Below are 24,476 nucleotides of genomic sequence, written 5' to 3' on the forward strand. Positions count from 1 at the left end.
GTGACGAAGGATAATGCGAGATCTCGACAAAAACGTCCGCTGCAGCCGCCCCTACCGAACAAATGTCAACGGGACAACAAATCTCGATCTGCCAGTCGAAGATCTCCACTCGCGACGCGACATTGCGGCGAGCTGCTACTCGAAGGTCAAAAGTGTCACGAGCTGCGACGTCGCGACGGATGTGATCGACGCGAACTTTCCTCCGCGATCGCGCGACGACGATACGATATCCGCGACGAGAGAAATCCCGTCGAGGCTCGGCGAAGTAAACGACGATGCAGTTCCGGCAAAGTCGACCGCTTTAAAACCACTTGTACCTTCCTCCAAGCTCGCGTCGTCTAAGCGAAGCACACTCGACAAATATCCGCCGCTCTTTTTCACGCTACGTGATTTCGAAGATGTAATGTCCGGGAGCAGAGATAAAAAGATATTCGCTCCACCTTCGGCTAGTCTCGAGAAAAAATCATCGACAATGAAAATATTGGACGACGAAGATGATATCTGTTTTCGCGTGACGACGACGAATCTTCCGTTCGAAAAGTGTCTGGATAGGTGGAGAGACTCTTTCGATAATGAGTTTGCAGAAAAATTCGATAATTACCAATTCGATAATGAGAATGTTGAAAGATTGTCCAATTGTGACGATAATTCTCGCGACGATTTCGATCATCGTACAGGCACGAAAGTACGATTCGTAATCGATTCGCAAAATCCTTCCGCACACAATGTTGATGGCGATGTAAAAATCCGTGTGCCGCGTGATAGTTTGCAAAGCCGCAAATCTATTTTCGGCGATGAAAAAGCTAGCGAACAAAGCGGCGCCGCTCCTTTCGTAAAATTGACCGAAATCCGAGAGGAATTTACAGACGTAAAAGATTCTTGCGACAATTTGCGAGATAAATCATGTACTTCAAGCGCCGAGAAACGAAATCCCGCGACGAGAGAAGACGATTCCTTTATGCTAACCGACACAAACAAACTTGACATGAAATTAAAGACAATTCCGCAAAGCCATTACGACGATATTAATGACGGGAAGATTCATAAAGGGGATTCTAATTTCATATCGCGGAACGAGCCCGTTAGCAATGAGAATCTCGTAATCGGAAATGAAAATGTGACGACTACAAAAACGAAGGAAATTATCATGAACGATAAACAAATAGATCAAAGTGGAACGCTGGATGCTTCAGAAATCGCAGAAAGCGTTCGTCGCTTTACAGATAAAAGTTTAGAAGTTGTTTGCAGTAATGAAAAAAAATTTTTGAAAAAAACTGATGATAGCATCAAAAAGGAGCGCGTTATCAAAAACGAAGAGATCTTCGTCAATGAGTCACTTCCAAGTTTTTTAAATAACCGCGACAACGATAAATCGAACATTCTCACTTACGACTTCACAAACGAATTCGAAATCGAAGAAACTCGACAATCGTCGACGAAAAAGCATAAAAAGAAAAGCAATTTTGTGGATTCTAAATATAACCGCGAAGAAGGTTCGCCATCGAAAGAGGTTTTTACGAAAAGCGTTTCCGTAAAAATTAGACGAAATTCTTTTCTAGAGACTATGTTGTCCGACGATTCAACAGATAATTCCATAAATTGCGCTAATACTAATTTAGTGTCTCCTGTAAACATGCATGAAAAATCAAATATACCGAATGAATCGACAAATAAAGTTCGGGAACCGGATGTTACGAAAAAAAGCGAACCTGTGTGTGATTTATATAATAAAACGACAAAAATATACATGGAAAACCAAAAAATATCTAAAATGGATAAAAAAAATGTCAAAGTTTCAAACACTGACGTAAAATCAATGCAATCGGAAAATAAAAATGTTTCTGACGTAAAGAATGATATTCTGAACGAGTTGCTCTGCAACTTTAATAACATAAAGCTAAAAATAGTGAGTCCCGAAAATAAGAAACCATCGATGAAGATAGACAGTGAAGACGACAAAAATATTTCCCGCTCGATCGCGATAGATAATGCAATTTTTAAAAAGAAAGAAGGTTCTACATCGCTTGAAATATCTGGAAATGAAGTTTGCGATATTTCTATAAACGCCAAGATTATTGACGTAAATAGTGACATGACGATCGTCGAGAAAACCGGAAAGGAAGATCTCACAGAAATAAATGTCAAGAAAAGACTTCAGGATCTCCGAAATAGCGCTTGTGATCCAGCGATTGATAAAAAAATCATAGAGAACAAAAATATTGAAGTAACCAAATTTAACGAATCTTATAATATTAAAAATAAAACTGTGAAAGACGACTCTGTAAAAAAGACGATCGATGAAAATAATTCGAATATCAGATCGGAAGAGATCTGCGTAAAAATAAAGAAAAACGAGGAAACGTCCGAAGGTATAAAAAGCGCTGATGAAGCTAAACGAGAATTTAAAAAATTGCGAGACATTCGCGCCCCCAAGGCGATACTTAAGAAAAAAGATGTCGAGTACGAGCAGCAGCGGATGAATAAATTTCAAAATAGAATTCCCATCGGAGCACCTGCAACCATGAATAAGATTTTCGATAGCAGAGAATTTGAGGCAATCGCGGTTGCGTCGCGCAGACTGGAAAATGAAAGAAAACACGAGGTAACTTCGAAACAGACTCGCAGTCACGGCAAAGAAAAGACTGATGATGATGATGATGATGAAGTAATTATGGTCAGTGAGAATGATGATGATGATGATGATGATGATGATGATGATCGAAGGAGAGTCGCGAACCGGTCGACATTAGCATTATTAGACGATACAAAGGGTAGCGACGATAAATGTGCCATAGTTAGGAGAACTACTTCCATAATCCCTTGTAATAATAATGACAATAACAGGGCCGTAACACCCGTAGTTAACGTAAGTAACGACCAATCGTCCCGCGACGTTGTAACGATAACCCCGGGTAAAGTTAAGAGCTTCGTTAAATATTACGAGATTCGGGGCGACGCGACGACCGTCAAGAGACATTCTAAAATTAACGATAGAGAGAAAGTAAGTAAGCGTAAATCCACGAAGAGCCAAGCGCCACCCGTTGCCGCGAGGAACTCGCAACCGGAAGTAATAACGGAAGAAGAGGAAACGAAAAACGGAGGCAGGAGCGTTAAATCAAACAGTAAACTCGAAACGTCGTCTAATGAAATTCAATTTTCCAAGTTCGCCGCGAAGATCCCGAAAGATTCTGCCGACGATTCGATTCATAAAACAGCGAAAGCGGAATCGAAGGTGGCGAAAGGGCACGAGAAGATGATCATCGGCTCGAATGAGATCGACGGGAAAACACGTGCGTCGCTCGCTAAAACTGACGCGAAAAAATCGGTACAGTTCCTGGGCGGTTTTACCGTGATCCATTCGGAAACTTTCGACGGAAATGAATCCGCAGGGATCGTTACAGACTACGACGCAAACGCATTGAGAAAAAGGCGAGCCCCCGGAATACCGTCGTCGCGGGATTCCGATGGTTGCCAGGAACTTGTTCGCGAGTTCAAGAAATCGGAGAAACTGCCGGACGCGGAAAAAAGTTCCTTTCAGCGACGAGAGGCGGTTGCCCAGGTCGGTAAAACGATATTTTAATTATAGGATTTAATCAAATTATCAGCTGACATAATAATATCGTTTATTATCGCTATTCTATATAAACATTGTTATATAATTTTTTTAAATATTTTTTATAATTCCATACGAATATCTTTTTATCTATAAAATTTATTTTTATCTATAAAATCAAACTATTGTAATTGTCAAAATAAAATGGTTAAATCTCTATTTTTATTTAAAATCGTATTTCATATTATTATTTTTTTTTTTTTTTCAGATACACGCTGTAACCAGACACGGGGAAAATTCAGGTACTAATTGCTTCGTTTAAAAATAGTATGCTGATAGTTTTACCTTGAATATGGTCACATTGCTTATGTAAAATGAAATTTGTTTTTTACTTCTCGCGAAAAAAAAAATCGTCAATATTTAAATGCAAATATATTCGTTCGTAATTTGTATTTCAAACGAGACATTTAAAGATGTCTTTCAATTATTGTTTCCTTTAAACATTTAACTAATTTTTCAAACATGATATACAATTAATTAAAATCTGACATTTCAAGAAAATTTATGTTAATTGTATCCTGTACTATAAAAAAGTAATTTTATCGCAGTATATACATTATACATATACATACATACATGTATATATATATAAAGTTAAATCGAAAAGAGAAATCTTTATAATACCGAGGGAGGAAGTCAGGAAATTAGAGTATTTTACGGTTCACAAACCGAACAATTACCTGGCGGAAAAAAACTATTCTCCTCCATAAATCGACGGAATTCGTTCACGGAATAACTAGACCGCACTGTGCAGTTAAAGCACTTGGGATCGAGTAGCGGAGCGGTCTGTTTGCTGGGCGATTCACTGCGAATCCTTTCGGAACACACGGAAAATTTGGTCATTGCAAATCCACTCGTCGCTTTTATCAGGACGCGCGCGACCCCGGCTTATTGGAACTGAATTTTGCGCGTGGCGTATCTCGATTATCGAGACACGTGGAGGTCCAGCCGAATGAATAATTCCAACGGATAAACCGTGACTATAATTTTACTTCAAAGTAAATCTGTCTATCGTATCTGAAAATCACTTTGATTAAAATTTCATTCTAGAGAATCAAAGAGATATATCTTTAAAGCGGAATACCGTGTAAATAAAGTAATATTATGCGCGAAATATTTAATTTATATTCTCAAAAATATAATTTACATTTTTTCAATTTATTTAATGCATCCGAATCATCTAAAAAAATAAAATATTAAAATAATATGATTTTTAAATATTATATACACACACAAAAAATGAACAAATATTTAACGTAAAAAACTCTGTCTTCGAAATAAGATCTGAATTCGCAAGATTGACGGAAATACTCTTGCAAGAAATAATTTGTTTGAGACTCAAAATAACGAGAGAGAAAAAAAATATGTTACAGTAAAATATAAACTGTAAGATTCTTGGTTCAAGGGTAAAACTGTGAGCATGCTACTTTAAATTCAAAAGTGAAGCTACACTGTTGTACGCAGGCATACGCAAAGCTATAAAAATTCGCCTCGTGTAGATCTGTTATTCTTTTTGGAGCTCCGTGTTTTTGTCATTAGTTTAACGCTCTGTGAATACTTTAGATACATATTTCTGAGAGGACATCAGCTTGTAGCTCTGTTATTGTCGAGATCTTCCTTGCGACTTTTCGACGACACGGCGTATCGGGAAAATCGCGCGTGCCCCATCGTTCTAATTTACATAGATAGGATAGCAAGCGAAATACACTTGTTGCACCGTTTATGTTGCGCGTACATGTCTCGATACGTTCGTTTAAGGCTGACTGTATTCAGAAACTGTGTACAGTCTTTAATAAGTTTAATATATAATGCGAATACGATACTGCGAACGTATTGCGAAAAATATTCTTTCTTGATATATCGGTTTGATCTCCCCACGTGGCAAATTATATAATACTTTTTTTTCAAATTATTTAAACAAGTCTTATTATATGTGTATGTATAATTGAAATAGAAAATAAAATATCTCGAGAAGTAACGTGCAATTTTGCAAATGCAACAGAGAAATATAGAGAAACGCGCAAAATGTCGTTCGCAATAATGGATATTGTTATCTGATTTATTTACACATTACATAAAATCGTTCTTTTTTAATTCTTTTTAATTAAAAAATGATATGTAATAATTGTAGTATAAAATACATATTGCGGTTGCAATCCTTCTGTATTAGTTCCTATCTAATTAATTTACGCAATAAGGATTCAGTGTCACGGCGGAAGTGCAGTATGATACGTGATATAGCAATTCCCTTGAAAAAAAAACGTGCAATTCCGCGATAAACGAGACGTAACGCGCCTGTAATTACGTAACAGTATATGTATGTTCTGTTGACTTATTGTAAGTATTATATATATGATTTATCATACACACAAGCGACTGCATCTGAATTTGTGCGATGCTGAAAGCGCGACGCGTCACAATTAGATATGTACTGCAAATGCTTGTTAAGATTTTAGTCTTATTATACGCGCATATATGCATATACACGATTGCTAACGTATTATATTATCACATACGTATATGTACACAGTACTAAATGTAAGTATTATTATACGCGGCAAAACTGAGTGAAATGCTATGTAAGGAGCAGTACCTCCCATTGACATTGATTGTGCATATACGTTTTATATAACGTTACTTGACACACATAGATAGGTCTATCGAAATGCAGATTTCGCATTTTCCGCAAGAGATGTTAGCTTCTGTCTGAAGAAAGCAATAAAATTCAAAACGCGGCGCGACGGTGTTCCTCTTTATCGTCTTCTCTCGTATTTTAACGTACGTCAAATCTAGTTAAACGTTGGTAACAATTAATGGTAATAAAATTTTAGTATAACTACTGAAATCTCGTTTTTACGATTAATTTATACTGACAGTATTCAGTTTCTAAAGAAAAAGAGAAACTGCGCTTTAAATTATTATTTCCGATAATTTTGAATCCAATATTAATTTACCAACTTTTTTTCTTAGCGACGAATCGTAACAATTAAGAGAGCGAAATATACGCTGCAAAAGGATATACTGTACATTCGAATGTATCTGGCAAAAGGAGTTAGAAGACTTGTTAGAAATAGGATATAGAAGAGAATAAATAAGAAAAAAATGATATCGTGTAAGAGAGTAATCATACTTTCGTCATTCTTTTTTCTCGATGCGTTTTTCAGACTAAAAGATATATTAATAGGTATTTTATAATATATGTAGGAGATTTATATATGTAAATGAAAGAGCCATGCGTATGCGCCAAGTTTTGCGCTTGGCTATACCCGGTGATGCAATTTGTTGAGCTATGCAATTCTCGTTTACATTTATTCAAACAGATATAACAAACTCCTAGCACACACAGTGTACGTTTATATTTCTGCGCTGAATGCTAAATAAATTATTATTTTTTATGATGTATAACAACTCTTTTTCTTCCATTTGCCGGCCTCTTCACAACAAAATCATCGCAATGTCAACAATAATGAGATTTATCTCATAATTTCTTACTTTTTCTGACAAATTGCGATACTTCCTTCATATGTTTTAAAATTATATTAGAAGAATTATATATATATATATATATATTGGAATTATATATTTATTAAAAAATTATATATATAAATCCACTTTCATAAAATCTATATTTAAACTTTAAGCCTTATAATGGGAAATATTGTGCAGTTATGTCACACATTAAATATCTTTCGCTCGAAACTGCGTACTTCGATGCGACATCGCTAAAGATAACAGTTTCTGGCAATTATATATCCTCCTGACTCATCTCTCGCGAGTTATGTAGGCGCATACGCGACGATTCGCGGTTAATCGGTTAACGACACATGATGAATCTCATCGCGCCGCAAATATAGAGAGTCGCCACATTGCGGGTACGCGCGATTTCTACTCCACTTCTAATAATATCAATCATCGGTTTCTTCTCCATACGCGAGGACCAAAATAAGGACACTCGTCAACTATGTGCGACCCGTAATTACGAACCGGATTTGGCGATCATTGCGCGCGAATGACGGACGCATAGATATTCCGAAACAGCGTATATGGCCGTGCTTCCTTATCCGAATTTAGTGCTAGAACTCTCTATCGATATCGGGGGCACATGAGGGGAGTAAAAATAAAGAGCCTGTTACGAGCAACCGACGAGTTAGCACGGACCAGTTTGACGCGGCTGTGAATCGCGCATCGTGAATCGAATCGGCGTGTCAGACTCGCTCGATCATAAAAGGGTAACGACTAATTTTTTATTCATGACATCTGACACTGCGCCGCGAGCGCGACGTATATTTCCATCGCTGAATTATTTCTCAACTCACAAGTGATTCACTTCACGAAGGCATTCGGTTACAACACACATCCGTAGATGCATGTCGAGCTAAATATTCTGGGTCGTCGTAAATATGAAATGCAGCTCCCGAACGGCGGAAAGTATACGTTCCTAGAGAGTACTATACGAATCCGGAAATATTATGCTAATCCGTACTCCTGCTAGCAGCTACTTGTCTACATCTTGAGTACACACAACATATATGCAACGTATAAAAATATTTACCTAGTGTTTGTGTCGATATTACGACAGGAGATTGGTGAAAAAATTGAACACGGTTTGAAGCCTCGAAAAAGAAATGTCACAATTGAAATTACTCTTTAAAAAGACATATTATTTATTAGAGAGAGATTTAAAAAAACTTAAAAACTCTCTCGCGGATTTAGCCAGCTTTATTTTAAAATAATATTATGACAGCTTTAATATACAGATTTCTGTAATAATTCTAGTATTCCATTTTGGAGAGATAAACTTAATATTATTATATTCATTAAGTTATTATGTCCATTATATCATATATAACAAAATATATTATATTACGAAACATTACTACATCATAAAACGATACTTGGATGTATCATAAAAAAAAAATTTTATTTTTTCAAAAATAAATAATGAAATAATTTTTGAGTTTAAAAAATATGTGAGTTTTATGACCCGGTGTGAATTTACCGGATTAATAAAAACACGCGCTGTTATAAAGTAGTACGCAACAAGAGACTAATTTTACATCCACAATTTTAGAAATTACATATTTACTCAGCTGAAAAAATTCTATTCTTAATATCGAATGACATTTCGATGAGTAATGCACATCGCTATGAATACAATTTCGTGCATGTAAAATCGCCGTCACGCATCGTGTATGCGTTTGTAAACGCACCTGTGCGCGAGCAACGGAAACAACACAAGCGAGTATTCATGACACGTCCCACGTGGCGGAATTCCTGCACCCTACCCGATAGATCCCGCGGGATTTATTTTCGGATCGGTATGACGCCACCGCGCGCGTTTACAGCCAGTGCCGCGCCGCACAGTCCCAGATCCGCTTCTCTCACTGTGCCTGTGTGTGGATTTCTCAGTGAGATTCACGGCTGCCTTTCGTACGAGTCACGCGACGATTGATCTATACATCCACCGATCGAATACGCTCGAAATCTCTATCTCGAACGTGTCGAACGCGCGTATATTGAGCGAGTCTGACCGCGAATCTGTGATCGATCGCGCGCGATTTCCAGACGAACGAACGAACGAATAAATTCCCGATTGCGAAGCGAGTTATGAACAGTTTATTCGCGTGTGCGATTAAACGAGCATTCGATTAAAAACCGGACAAAAGTACTTTTCTTTCTCTCTGTCGAGCGTTCAAAATATTTAAAATTCTTCAAAATTGTGCACGCGTGTATTTGTAACCCTAGAGTATTGAAAAATTGAGTCTGCGATTTTCACGAGCATTCGCGATCTGTTATCGATTTAATCAATAGATATTTGGTATACATCGTATTTCGTTTTGTTTGAAAATAATGAAAGTGAAATATAAAACTGCTCGCGTATTATCGATACAAGGGAAAAAATCTTCGCTAAAATTCGATCGTGAATTATGCACCTTGAATATCGTAATCAAGATATTACAAATTATTGCCCTCTAATTACCGCGTAATTAGCAATATAAATACAGATACACCTCGTCGTACATGCACACGTGTGGCATCTCATTTTGCGAGCGTATATAGCGGCTCTCGTCCGTTTTTGCAAATTACGAGCGGCGTGATGGAACGCGCGGAAGATGAATCTTCCGGGAATCTGCCCGCAACATGAGACGCGAAGTCTCTGTGTGTTGCATCCTTCGTTCGCCCCGTGAAGAAAGAAAGTCGTACTCGGCGCCGAGAATTTGATAGACTGCCAAGTCCGCAAGAAGAGTCGCGTTACATAAGCGATGTAACGCGCGCGAACTTGGACTGGTGCGCGTTCGCCAACACGAGCAAATCGGCAACCAACCAACCCGTCGTTCCTGTCTGCGCGCTCGTCTTCGTCGGTCTTCAAACAGATGATCTCGCGCGAGCGACAAATGCAACGATGCTCGTATGCGCGAGCGCATACTGCACGCAGCTGTTATTCGCGGGAGCTCGCGGAAAACGGGACTGCAGTTTTAACTCGAAGCTTATCGCCAAGTGAACGGTGAAGCGACATCGACTTTAAGTCATGCGACTGCAGTCGCTTCATCTCGTATCTCGCATCTCGAACGACGATCGTGCGCGCGATGTCTATCTTCAATATCCTTCTCGCGATATCGCAGCATGCAAATATCTTTCAAATACTCTCAAGATTTCTCTTATGTAACATTATTAATATAATCTAAATTTTTTTTCTTCATAGAGCATAAAATAATTTTTATATAGAGAATAAAATCCATCTCGGGATGAACGGTGACGTGAGAACGAACTAGCGCTTCGAGACACAGCGGTCGGGTTTTCTCGAAATCCATAAAATTCGACGAGGCAGGGACCCGTTAAGAACTCCAGACGACAAACTCGTTTGGAACGAGGAATTAATCGGGACGCGATCGAACGGGCGAACGCGGGCGAGTGAGTTTTTCCGGCAGATTACTCGAGCGAGAACGAACGAACGAACGAACGTATACATATACGAACGAGAGAGAGAGAGAGAAAGAGAGAAAGAACCGGGACCATGAAGAACGCCCATCCGATCGTCAGGGCGACGACTTCCAGTCCGGTCGGTCAGGATTCCACGGGCCCCGGCAGCGAATCGCCGGAGCCGATCATTCGACTGAAGCTGCAGAAACCGCTGCACTGGGAGTGGGAGCTCACCACGTCCGCCGACGCGCTGCCCGTCATCCAGCTATTAGACAAGGATGGCCGGCTGCTGGTGGAGACCACCGGCCGAACGGCGCAGCGAGCCAGAGGTTCCTTCAAGAAGGGCCTAAGAACCCACGAACAATTCCCGATCGACGAGTCAACGTGCGCCAGTTCAAAGACGAGCAAAGAGCAAACGTCCTCCACCACCTCGTCGTTGACCTCTTCTTCCAACGTATCGTTCGTCGCGACGCCGCTTCAAATTAATCGCAACATTGACGGCTACAGCAGTAAATTCGGTACGTGCAGCTTCGTTCCGCGCAAGTCCCGAAGTGACGTTGACATTATAGAGCGACGGAGCAAAAAGAGACACTTGTCTGCCACGGAAGATCCGATGAGGAAGACGAAGATCGAAAGAAACGCCGAAAGAGCAGCGGCGAGAAACAAGAACTACTCCGCCGGAGATTACCTCCGACAGCAGATCGTGGACGATCTACGTACGCGTAATACGATCGGGAGAACGCCAGAGGAGATCGCCAAGGACAGGTGTAAAAAAGTTAAAGCGTATCTGAGGAGCCAGAGTGAGACCCTATTGAACTTGGTTTGCGAGGAAGAATACGACGGGATTGAGACGGGAGAGCCTAAAGTAGATTCGAGCGAGAAGTCTTCCGGAAATCGTAGCCTGAACAAAAGCGGCACGCTCAACCCTGAAGAGAAGAATCCGAATGGAGGAAGCAAAAAGGTGAAACCGTATCTGCGAACTCGGAGCGCCGTAATTCCAACGGAGGATTCGGCGAGGAACAATTTGAAGCCGAACGAGGAGGATAGAGTCATCCGCGAGATAAAATACGACATGAACGAGGAGGAGCTGGCGAAGATCAGAACGTTCTTACGCGAAAAGATACAGCGGCGAATGAATATGGAACAGGCGCGTTCGAGATCGGCCGTTAATGTCGACATTCCGGAAACCGTCGAAAACGTCAGAATTAGGAAGAGATACTCGGATTATAATCACGAGAACGATCGGAGAAACTATAGAACGCGAAAGGTGCGCAGTGAGACGAGCGTTCTGCGATTCGATCCCGAAATAATGGTCGAGAGAGAGAAGTCGAAGCTCGATAAGCAAATCGAAAGGGAGAAATCGACAACTTGTAGAGGATTGTCGGAAGATACCCAGTTTCGGAGACAATCGCGCAATTATCGACGATCGAGAAGCGAAGCCTTAGTCGAAGCTTTGGAACTGGACAATCGAGCGAAGTGGCAGGTCAAAAGGGAGTCCTCGAGTTTGGAGAGAAGGAGATTCCACTGTAAAACCAAGAGCGACGTTTTGCAAGAGAAGGCGGAGACGACGTCGGCGGTCAGCGCTGAGAACCTCGAAAATTCCTCGAGACGTATAAAGAGCCCGGAGAATGCGGAGAGATCTTGGCGGGAATATAAAGAACGGAAAAGAAGCGAGAGATATCGCCGCGAGTCGGAGAGAGAAATATCCGAGGAGGACTTTATGAGTAAACCGAGGTGGAAGGATCTGCAACGCGATCTCTGTTCCTCCCGCAATTGCAAGGTTTGTCAAAACTTGAAAAACTGTGTAAATCCACTTGACGAGAGATCTCATGAAGAGAATGAAGCATCATTGTCGATGAAAAAGGAAATGAAATTTTTCGAAAAGACTCTGACAAACAACAGCAGACCCGGTACCAGTCTGCAAGAGAATTATTTGCTTCCCGAGAAGACGAACGCGGTCAACTGTCAAGTGCCGAGTATCGCAGAGATCGGAGTAAAAAATCGCGACAATGACATCGGCAACGTGTCTACACTAAACGTCAATTCCCCGAATTTTCCGTACATCACGATTCCTTCGAAAAGTGCCTTCGTGAATTATCGAGAACTGTACGCGCGATCGAATGTAAAGAAAAGCGACACCTTCAAAATCGTCGACGGAAGCGAGGAATTGAAGGAACACGCAAACGGCTCCGACTCGAAAATAAATGACGGCAATGGCTCCGACAGTGATTTCGGTTATTTGAACGGCGAAGGTTTGCTGGCGAACAAATCGAACGAAGATATCACCAAGGATTATTTCAAAAGAGTTTACGAACTGCTGAAAAAAAGGCAAGAGGAGATGCGGAAATCAGCGAATGAAGCCCGCGAATTTCCGAGCCACGAGGATTCTTCGTCCTCGAATTACGTCGAGGAAATACAAAGAAAGAAGCATCGGCGTAGAAAAAAGGACAAAAGTCCACCAGGTAAGATATTATATAAAAAATGCTAAGAATTGTTCCCTTATTAATCGCGCGTTAATTATATATAATTAGTTATTCCTAAATAATTTATGTATTTTAATAAATTATTTCAATTTTATCAATTTAATTAATGATTTGCTTCAATAATTAAATTAATAAATCTTTATCTCTATAAAATAATTATATATAATTTTAAAAAATAATATAATTATAGTGCAGAGAATTTCATTACTTTGACGAAGATATTTTTCGAACAAAGTAATTTATTGCAACGTCAATACTTTGCTATCAAGATAAATTTAATTATTCTTGCGAGAACCTATGCGGTAGAAGTGAATATCTCTTTAAAATTTAAAGGACTGGCAGAACGGATATTGGAAAACCAGTAGCGAACGATAGGAAATCATAAGAAAATGTATTAAAAGCGAAAACAGTTTTCCATTGCACAAAATCACTTGAAAGAAGGAAAATTAATTGCCGAATTAATTAAACGAATCTGAAAAAGAAGCCTAAACATCATGTCACAATACGAACAATCAATACAGGAATAATCAATATATGTAAAATTATTAATGAACAATTAAAGATGAATGAAAATATCATAATAATCGTAAATTAATAAATCATTATAATAATCGTAAATTAATAAACCAATTTATCATTCATAAATTTTTCGTGTAGATTAATTTACTGGAACATTTAATTTCAATCAGAAATGTTATATTATGAGAACTTCAACGTTTTTCGTCACGTTTATATTGAGAGTAATTATTTTCTCGTTATCCGGGCACTTGAAAAATTTCATTGAACGCGAACGCGGAAATAATCGTTTTATGCCGAACGACACAAAAGCTATATCTTCTGCGTCGTTGGCCTTGGTTCAAAATGCTTGAAACTACGCATGGTAAAGCAAGTGTCTGAATATCGACTTGTTGCTAGATGCGAAACAGCGTCATGTTTGACACTGGCAAAAGAACAAATGGCGTTCTAAGCAATAAATCGCTTTACGTTCTCTTTACGTTTATATCTATATATATAATTATCGAACATACACATATATATACATAATAAAACATTTTCATAAATGTCAATATACATCCTCCACCGAACCCAAGATTAATTTTAATCATTTCCGCACATCGACCGTATATACATATAATCGAAAAAATAATGATAGTGAAAACAGAATCAAGAGGGAATAATCCGACGCTTCTTTTCGTATGCTTACATTACAATCACATCAAAAAGCCTTCGATAAGAGGAGCTTAACGTCATTCCTTCATCCGTTCACAAGATTGTCTCAAAATAAAAATATATATTAAAATTTGATTTGAAAATTTGATTAAAAGATTTTCAGCGAAATATTTTTTTTTGTTTATGGCAATATTGTATCTCCTATAATATTGTGAAAATATTTTTCCACGTATAAAAAAAAGATAAATTTCGTAATCATTAAAATATTAAGTATTTTGCACCAAGAACTTTCAAACAGTTCTAAAAAGGAAAATAAATACTGTGCAAATCTTTTATGCAGAACAAATATATAAAACATTTTTTATCAAAAATATATTACATTCTTTTCCAGAATTAAACAACGTCAAAGACAGAAAGATTTTTTAATCGTGTATATTTGTATTTTATAAGATGCATATTTATATGGTATGTAATAACAAGTGGAGCGGAAAGCGATACAAGCGATCATTCGCGTTAATTGTCACGTGCGAATGCCCACAGTGTTATGGAACCACTCATTTGACACAGTTTACGTTGCGATCTATACATTTGATAGTCCGGCAAACGGATATGTACGCGAATGTTTTCCGCGTTATTCTTCCCGCCATTATTTTCTCCCGCCATAGGCTCTATTATTCGAACAGCCAGATGTCTCGTTCCAAATGCCACTTTGTTCGAGTACAGTTTAATATTCCGCGAGGACAACTGTAATTGTCTGGAAACAGTTGTCCCCAATCTGTCTTATTTCGCCACAGAACCGTCCATTCAGGTCGAGCACGCATTAAATTTCGGTACGAGAAACCAATATCGCGTAACAGCTCCACACGGGGCATTTCAATTTTTCACAGTGCACCTGTACAACGGAATATATCTATATATCAAGAGGTTGAATAAAAAAGATTTTTTCAAAACTTTTACACAATAAACAATTTTTCTTCTTAATATTCTATAGAAGTAGGATAATTTAATTAAAAAATTACATTTACATAAAAAAAGTAATATAATAAAAATATTAACTTTTTGATTTGACTTTTATTTCATTCTTCTGAGTTTTACGTTTTTAAAAATAGATTTAAAAATTTGCATCAAGAGCAGCGAACGTATGATATTAAATTAAATAAAGCTATGGAAAGTTAAAGAAGAAAAATGCATATACGAGAAACGAGAAATAGTTATTTTTTTTAAATGTGAGAGGAACTTTTATCTCACTCCTTGAATAAACATTGTGTTTGTTTATCTATGGTATATCGCGAGGTGAAAGAATTTTATTACATGCCATGAATTTTAGCATGATAAAATAATATTTATGTTCTAGCATATAGTTGTAAATAATGGAAAGATGTTTTGAAAGACGACAGCTCGGTGAAATTTATACTTTACTTTTTACTTCATAAAGTTATTTCCTAGACAATGTGCGAAAATATACCATCTTTTCTTTTATCTTTCTTTCGTCAAAAACATAATCCAAAGAAACTGAATGAGAAAGCTCGTGATAATATAATTTCACGATCTTTAAAATAACTTTTGCATCAAGTGTAATTGAACTTTGATACAACGAAGCTTATAGTTGTGTCGTCTATTTCATCGAACTTTATCGTTTTCCTTATTAAAGGTTCAGCTACTGTGAAGACTCTGACAAACTAGTTATGTCGTTCTTATCATGCGATTAAATCTTTAATTTATTATAGTACCTCATCGCTAGTATAAATTTTAGTAAATTTTTACATTAAAGAGAAAAAAACCCAAGTTTAAATATATAAAGGATGTAGAAAATTATTTACTTTATACAAATAAATAATAATCGAAATAGAATATCTGAAACATCGCAGTAGATAAATATAAAACCAGATCTTTATTCAAACTATACAAGCATTGTATAAAGAATCGAAAATAAAAATCAAGGTCGGGGGAAAAGTTTCGAAAGTATTTTCAATATTAAAGAGATTGTGTCAAGGATGCTGCTTATCCCCCCACACGCTAAAATATATACTCGATAATATATATTACCGAAAGTTGTAATGGAACGGATGCCTTTTGTAAGAAAAAGTTAGGAAGACCTAAAAGATCTTAGAGAGAAAATATTAAAAAAGTGATTTGGAACAAACGGAGTTTGACAGAATAACAATACCAATAAAAGAAAAACCCGGAAATAGAACAGCGACGACAGATGCTATAAAAACCAAACCAACCATATATATTATATATATATATATATAGAAATATTCTATATTCTGTGTGAAATTATATTAAAATAAATAAATTATTCGACAGCTCATGCGCAGGAAAGCGTAAGAAATTAACTAAAACTTCTCTTTACACCATTCTTACCTTTTATACGGAATAATAATTCAAGATGTTTCCATGAACCTCAATACGTTTCAATACATACAAGTTTTGAAATCGAGGACGTGCGCGTCACATAACGATGAAATTATCGATTCGTTTTCTTGCTGCCGTCATAGGCGATATTATTGATGGTGTGTAGTTCTCCGTTTAAAAACGCCGGGAAAGAATTATGCTTTTACGTCGTGTTCTTCCTTTGGAGATTTATTCGCCAGCGACGTCTGCATATCGCGTACATATGCATTGTCATAATGAATTGCATTGGGTATAACTCGACAATGAATGACATTCTCAATAAACAACAGGAAACTAGATTGCATGATCTAGCATTTCTCAATACTTTACTATCAATTAGAATTTTCTCCAAAAATTTCGACTTAAACTTTAACAAATATCTGTTATAATATTATTTGTGCTGAACACAAATATTCATATTTGCATAACTGGATGACCAAGAAAAATTGAAAAATATTAGAACTTTTTGATTTTATCACCAAAAAATGTATTAAAATTTATTAAAGATGTTCTTAATAAAATATTATATTTTCTATTTTTTATTTACGGTAGTAGGTATATATTATATTTTATGCGATATTATATCTTATATATTTTACTTATATTGTATATATTTTATGAAAATATTTTTTCACATATAAAAAAATGATAGTAATTGAATTTATAATCTCATATAATTACTAAAATGTTATTTTGCAGCAGACTCTTCCACGTGGTTAAACTGTGCTTTTGCTGCTGCTATTACTAGCTGCTACTATTACTACTCTTCCGAGTATCTAATATTTCTAGGAATTGTCGCGGACGGCCAAAAGTGCAATATCCGTGGCGCTTTAATTGTACTTGCAACTGCGTGAATTATAAGTTGGAAAAGCAAACAGTTAAAATTGTTTTCTCTTTCTTCCACCATATGATTCGATCAAATAAAAAAAGCACATGGAATATCCAGTTTCAGAACGACGAACGTGAATGTGTCGCGTTATTTATTGTCGCTGACAGTAATTATTATATATTTGAGTAGCGCATGTGAATCGAAAGTGCAAATAAAATGCTATTCGTGTTGTGTGTATTAATTTCATGATTCATTGTCGTGATTTTTGTTATTCATTATCGAATTGCACCAATGCAATTCATTATGACAATGCAAATGTAATAATGATAAATAAATCTGCAAAGGAAACACACGACGTAAAAGCATAATCTATCTGTTTAGATGAATTGAAGACATATAAATCTGACCGCAAGTACCGCGTAGATGTTGAAACACAAGCTGTAATTTAAGCGCTTGCATATGTTGCTGATTCTGCCATGTTGCATATGCACCACAAACGAGCAAAATATTATACAATCTTATATGCATAACCGTATAGGAAATGTCAAGGAAAAATCGCCACATTTAGCACATTTCTAATGTATGTGTTATAAAATGCTTTTATAAAAACAATATTAATAGACCAATTAATAAATTAAATAATTATTGGTATATGTGCTAGTATAATGTGTGATATTATACCTTTAATTTATATATTTCTCTTCAAAAATGGGAATAATTCTTTTTATGTTCATTTGTCATCAATTGTAATTATCAAAAAATATATTTCTATATAAAAATCAAAATTTTTTTGTTGTTTGTTATTATAAATTTTAAAGGAATTAACAAACAATTCTAATTTAATATAAATGTTTTTAAAAATTAACTTTTGATTTAACTTCAGTTAATTTAATCTTAACTTTAACTGAGTTAATTTTTTTAGTCATGCAAATTTTAACTTAACTAAATTAATTTTATAAACAATGGGAATGTAGAAAAAAATGGGAACATTTAATAGAAAAATAAAAATCACAGATAAAAATCTACATATCTTTTTCATTCTTTATATATTCTATATACTGTTTATTTTCAAGTTATTCTAACCACTCTTCAGCTTACAAATTGTTGAAATTTCTGAATAAATGTTTTCTGACTGACGTCGCATCTGCAAAATTCAGTAAGCCATAAATGTAGTTTCACGTGTGCGCGAAACTGCTGTTAAATTCGAAGGTAGTACGAGACCGGAGGATAATGGAACTTTGGAAACTGTATCACACAGTATACTCCTTCGAAAAGAGACATTGACTATAAACGCGTGCATGTTATACTGACATGGTTATAAGGCTTTTATTAGCAATATACCAAAACAGTACATAATATCGGTGATGTGAGGCTCGTAAACCAGAGACCATAGATCATGTACCACAGAGACCAGAGACGAGACAAAAGACCAGAAACCATAGATAACCATAGATACCATACACCATACACCAAAATTAATTTAATCAACTTAATTACTCAATCTAACATATATAAAAATTAGTTTATTGATTAAATATGTTGTCTTAATTTATTAATATGATTATAATCGCAAGAATTCTTGACCTAGTCGTGAATTTATTATTGCAAATAAATAAATAGTTATTTGTGTGGACATTTGAGATGACAAGCGTAAAAATATGTTTATTAAGAAGCAAGAATTAAATTGCTCGCACTGGAAGGAGATTAGCAACATTTGAAATAATTATCAGTAAGTCTTAAAACGCGACCTGCAGAAGCGATTAACACCACTAATGGCAGTGCATTTAAAAATAGCATATAGCAAACTAGCAATAGGGTCGGGTAAGCAGTTAATGATTTTTTTAAACAAAGTTAAGTTAAAGTTAATTGTTTATAAAATTAATTTAGTTAAGTTAAAATTTGCATGACCAAAAAAATTAACTCAGTTATAGTTAAGATTAAATTAACTGAAGTTAAATCAAAAGTTAATGTTTAAAAACATTTATATTAAATTAGAATTGTTTGTTAATTCTTTTAAAATTTATAATAACAAACAACAACAAAATTTTGATTTTTATATAGAAATATATTTTTTGATAATTTCAATTGATTGATGACAAATGAACATAAAAATTAATAATACTTTTATTTAAAAATAATACGTTTATAACTTATAAAAAAACAATAATGGTATTCGCAGAGATAAAAGAAATTTAACTTAGGAAAAAAGTTAATAAGTCTAAGATCAAAAATAACTAGTTGAAGTTACAAATTAATACACTTTAAATTAACTAAGCTAAATTAAAAGTTATTAATTTTTTAATTTTTTTTTTAACTAATTAATTAGTTATTACCCAACCCTGCAAAATAGACGAATCGCGATAATATGCAGTTGATGCGCGCGAGACTAAAGAGCAGTGATGAGAATCTGTCTTTTGTGTTCGTCAGAGTATTGCAATTTGTCTAGCACGGCACGAGAGCAGAAAGATCTATAATACACGAGCAACGTCTTTCGCGTTCGAATCGTGGTTTCTTTTTCTCCGCGACTTGTTCCCGCGTGCTCATTTCTAACGTCTATCCGTCTGCTAGCTCGATTTGCGAACAAAAGGTAGGCCAAGACTACGAACAATAAGAGAATCCTAGCGCGTTCCGGCGCTAAGATTTGACTTCACGCCTCGTGAGGTTTAATCTGCGTCGGCAGATCTCTCTTTCTCTCTCCGCATATCGCTGACGTCACATCGCCGATTTGAAATTGGGAAGAAATTTATGGTAACACCTTAACGATGAGGTACAGGTCGCTTTTTAAATTTTCTTCTTTTAACTGATAAAATGAAATGAACAAGCGCGAAATTATTGTTACAAATAATTACATTTCTTTGATTTAAAAAAAAACTGTACAAGCGGATTTGAAATATCTTAAAGTCATTTCTTAATTTTTAATTGATAAAATTACAAATAAAATATTATAATTTTCTGTATTAAAAATTTGAAAAAAGTCAGGTGCTAAGTTCACACCTACTCAAGTATCGATGCACGCACGTATACGTCGACGTATTCGTTGCGCTTTAAGATCGATATCGATCTATCTCTGCTTAAAGTCTTAAGGTCATTTCATATGCAACATGCTATGCTGCAGCAGTTTGTTACTATTGGTTCAACTGAACGAACAGCAAAGGCAGCAAAGAGCAGAGACGCAAATGGTTGATTTTAATTATTATTATAATTATATTAGTTAAATAATAGATTTTAAGAATATGGTAGATTATTGAGATATAAAAGCAAAGATCGTAATTTTAACCCTGAAATAATAAGAGAAAGAAATGTGATCTAATAAATTTTGATCACGTGACTGATTTGCTGCTGCAGCATGCTGCGTATGAAAAGGCACCTTTTACTCGAACTTAAACAGGGTGTCCAGCAGATTAAATGAAAAAAATTCCTTGACTTTTTCAGATTTTCCAAGACCAGAAATTAATTTTTTTCCTGACCTTTTATTATTATTTTTTCCAAATATATAATTTACATATATCTATATGATAAATCAATTAAATGTTAAACCATGAAATCCTTGAGATATTTTTATCAACAATGAAAAGTTTCGGAACTTAAAACAAAAATTTAAATTAATTATGCAATCTGCATTATGTACGATAATCGAAACAAACATGTCACTATAAACTATTTAAATAATCACCTCTTTTATTTATATTATACTTATCAAATTTTTTAGTTTTGTCTCTATCAAACATATTGAAATAAGATAACACGACGATGAAAATATAAATTAACAAACACGCTGTAGATGAATCGATTTTTAAGACAGAAAATTAGCATGCTGGGAGTCAAGAAAAAAATTTATATTTATTTAATAAAAAATTTCAAATTATTGAGACAAATCTAGAATGTGAAAAATCCAGATAAATAGTAAAATTTCCTGACTTCCCTGACAATTCCAGATTTATAAAATTCTCTGACAATGCTCGGTTTTCTAGATTTCCCTGACCGCTTGACACCCTGTTAAAGGTCATGTTCCAAAACTGACTGCCGGTACTGAAATGCTATATAGTTTCTAATTTTATCGATCCGCAGATAGAAACTATTGTGCGATATGCGTGTCGATGCATCATACGTAACATGTGTGATGGAACAGTACAACTTGTAAAATCACGCAAAACGAGAGAGCGGAATCGCGAGAGGTAACAAGAGAAATGAGGAAATTCGAGAATGAAGGAATTATCCTTTGCTGCGATGAGTCACGTTCCTAAAAGTAGTCATCCCCTTCAAGCTGTGCGAAACTCAGATATGCGCAAGTTGTAAAAGTTCCTCGACACGCCTGCTTTCATTTCGTTCAGTTAATTCGGATTAAATTTCCAACTTCCGCATGATTAGGAAAAACGAATTTACGTCGCGGCCGAAGGAAAACGTTCCCTTTTCCCGAATTACAGGAAATAATTGCAGGAAATAATCCGAGCGGCCTTGTCGAACGACGCCGGCGTAGAGATGCAAATCGCGTTTTCCTCTTTTCGTATGCGAGAAAGAGAGAGAGAGAGAGAGAGAGAGAGATGGGGAAAGAGAAATGTGAACACGCTTTTCTGCGAGTGAGAAAGTTTCGACGAAGAATAAAGTAGAAGTAAAATGTATCCGTCGTTGGAGATTCGAGCGCGAAACTTTATGCATCGAAGTGAATTTCAGATACCGATCCGACTGCGATGAACTGATATTTACGAGGACGTTGACGGCATCCGTCGCACATTTTATTTCACGCAGCCAATACTATTGTTTACGTAACGTGATATCTGAACATTCTTATATGACCGTGAATACGTAATTTATACGGATGAATTACCGCCGCGCTCAAGAATTTAATGAACTCTATTTTCGATGACAAACTTTATTTTCGTTAGAATATCTCGACAGTATCCTATACTTCGGCAATTTTATTAAATATATGCATGTTGCGATAAATGATCATTTTCTGAAATAAATTTAATTAGTTTAATTATATATCCTAGCTGTAAAGAGAATTTACTGTCAGTTTTATCGGAAATATCTGAAATCTTGAATTTAGCTTAGTTCAAATAATAACACAAGTAATTAGTAATACAAATGCAATTAATAATACGTGGAATCAGTTGTGTCAATATTTTATCAAGTATTTGTATTGAAATAATCTTTTAGATTATATCATTCAGATAATCATTTAAGTTCATTCATTGTAAAATTGAAAATTAAAGTAACACCTTTATACATTATAATTATACATAAGTATATCAAAATAATGTGGTATCATATAAAAATATTCTTTTTTCGAGTTTCATTTAAAAATATGCAAAGTGCAAAACATAATGAATACCGCATGTAGATATCGTTCGTCGAAGAATCTGACTGTATTTGTCACTGGAAAAACAGTTTTTTTTTTCTCTATTATCGTTCTATTTTCTTGCGAATGCAATTGTCTTCTTGTCAACCATCATATATCTATGTATACGTGTCATTTTAGCAATTTTTTTATAAATTTACATGTTCTACAGCAATGAGCAGATAATTCGATATTGTGCCTTGCGAAAATAAAAATGATACAAAATTGTTTGTCATTCACTAAAGAAATTATTACGCTCAGATTTTACGTTTATTATTTTTATTACTTTCACATATTTTATTATTTCGACGACGATATTCGTGGTCTACATCAGATGCGCACGTACCTGATATTATTGAAACAGATTGCACATGATCTACGCACGTATATATTTGTAGCGCTTTAAAATCGATATCGATCTATCTCCGCTTAAAGTCTTACTTGAATTTAAAGGCTATGTTCCAAAATTGACTGTCAATACTGAAATACTATAGTATACGTGACATAAACTATAGAATTTCAGTACCGGCAGTCAATTTTGGAACACGGCCTTTAAATTCGAGTAACACTTTAAGCGGAGATAGATCGATATATCGATCTTAAAGCGCAACGAATACGTCAACGTATACGTGCGTGCATCAATACTTGAGTAGGTGTGAACTTAGCACCCGACTTTTTACAAATTAATTTTCTAATACAGAAAATTGTACATATTCATTCATTTGTAGTTTTATCAATTAAAATTTTTAAAATTAAAAATGACTTTAAGATATTTCAAATTCGCTTGCATAGTCTTTTTTTAGAATCAATTGTAATTGTAACAATAATTTCGTTTGTTTATTTCATTTTTTCGTTTTATCATTTAAAAAAAAAATTTTTTAAAGCGACCTGCACCTCACCGTTAAGCTAAGCAACTCAAAACCAGTTACGATGCTTATGCATATTAGTTAACAAATTAAAATTTTAATAAAAATGAATAATTTGAATGAGATATTTAATAATAAATCCAACCCTAGAGGTGACAGTTTTTATTATGGAAGACTCGAATTTTTAAATTAACAATGACCAGGAGTAATTTGGAGGTTTAATGAAGAGATATTAAACGAAAACGGCGAAATGTTAATAAATCTGTGCTCGAAATAGAAATTAAGAATTAACAATATATTTCTCCCAAAAAATTTCCATAAAGACCATGATCAAACACAAGAGAGAGTACTTCAGTGATTGATTATGTAATTGCAAACAGAAATATTCACCCGTCACAAATATTAGACGACAAAGAACATTTAACTCTGCAAATGTTGAAACGAATCACAGTAGAATAAAAAATATTGTAACAGAAAAAAATTTTTTTTAAATTTATATTATAACGTGTCAGAAACATTTTTTAGATTTGAAATTTTTTTACGTTATAAAAAAGGTAAAATACTGCTGATTTTACACTTCTTGTGCATTACAAGAGAAGCAACTGAGGGAATTTTTTATATATTGCGAATTTTACGTAAAGCAGTAACGTAAAATTATTTGCTTTAGCGTAGATGAGATGACGTCATACGTTATATAGGTTTATAGAACACGAGACTAAAGCGCGAACGCTATGAGCATGCGTCGATCTTACAATACCTAATGCGTAGAATGGAAACATATAGAATGAAACATCATTGATCGTTACACAATGTTTATTAGTACACGATGCTGCTAATTAGGCACATTTTTTCCCATATA

The 24,476-nt window shown here is 35.4% G+C and overlaps 1 protein-coding gene across 1 annotated transcript in view; it reads left to right on the forward strand.

Annotated features, from left to right (window-relative positions):
- The first annotated feature begins 8,974 nt into the window (after positions 1 to 8,974).
- Positions 8,975 to 24,476, forward strand: part of LOC114944075 (uncharacterized) — a 71,399-nt gene continuing 55,897 nt past the window's right edge. The window contains exon 1 of the mRNA XM_085482378.1: positions 8,975 to 12,996. Coding sequence (XP_085338504.1) covers positions 10,629 to 12,996 — 2,368 coding nt within the window. The 5' untranslated portion in view covers positions 8,975 to 10,628. The remainder of the gene's footprint in view (positions 12,997 to 24,476) is intronic.

The sequence above is a fragment of the Nylanderia fulva genome, unplaced genomic scaffold, assembly GCF_048542155.1.
Source record: "Nylanderia fulva isolate GAGA-0341 unplaced genomic scaffold, ASM4854215v1 Scaffold20, whole genome shotgun sequence".
NCBI lineage: Eukaryota > Metazoa > Arthropoda > Insecta > Hymenoptera > Formicidae > Nylanderia > Nylanderia fulva.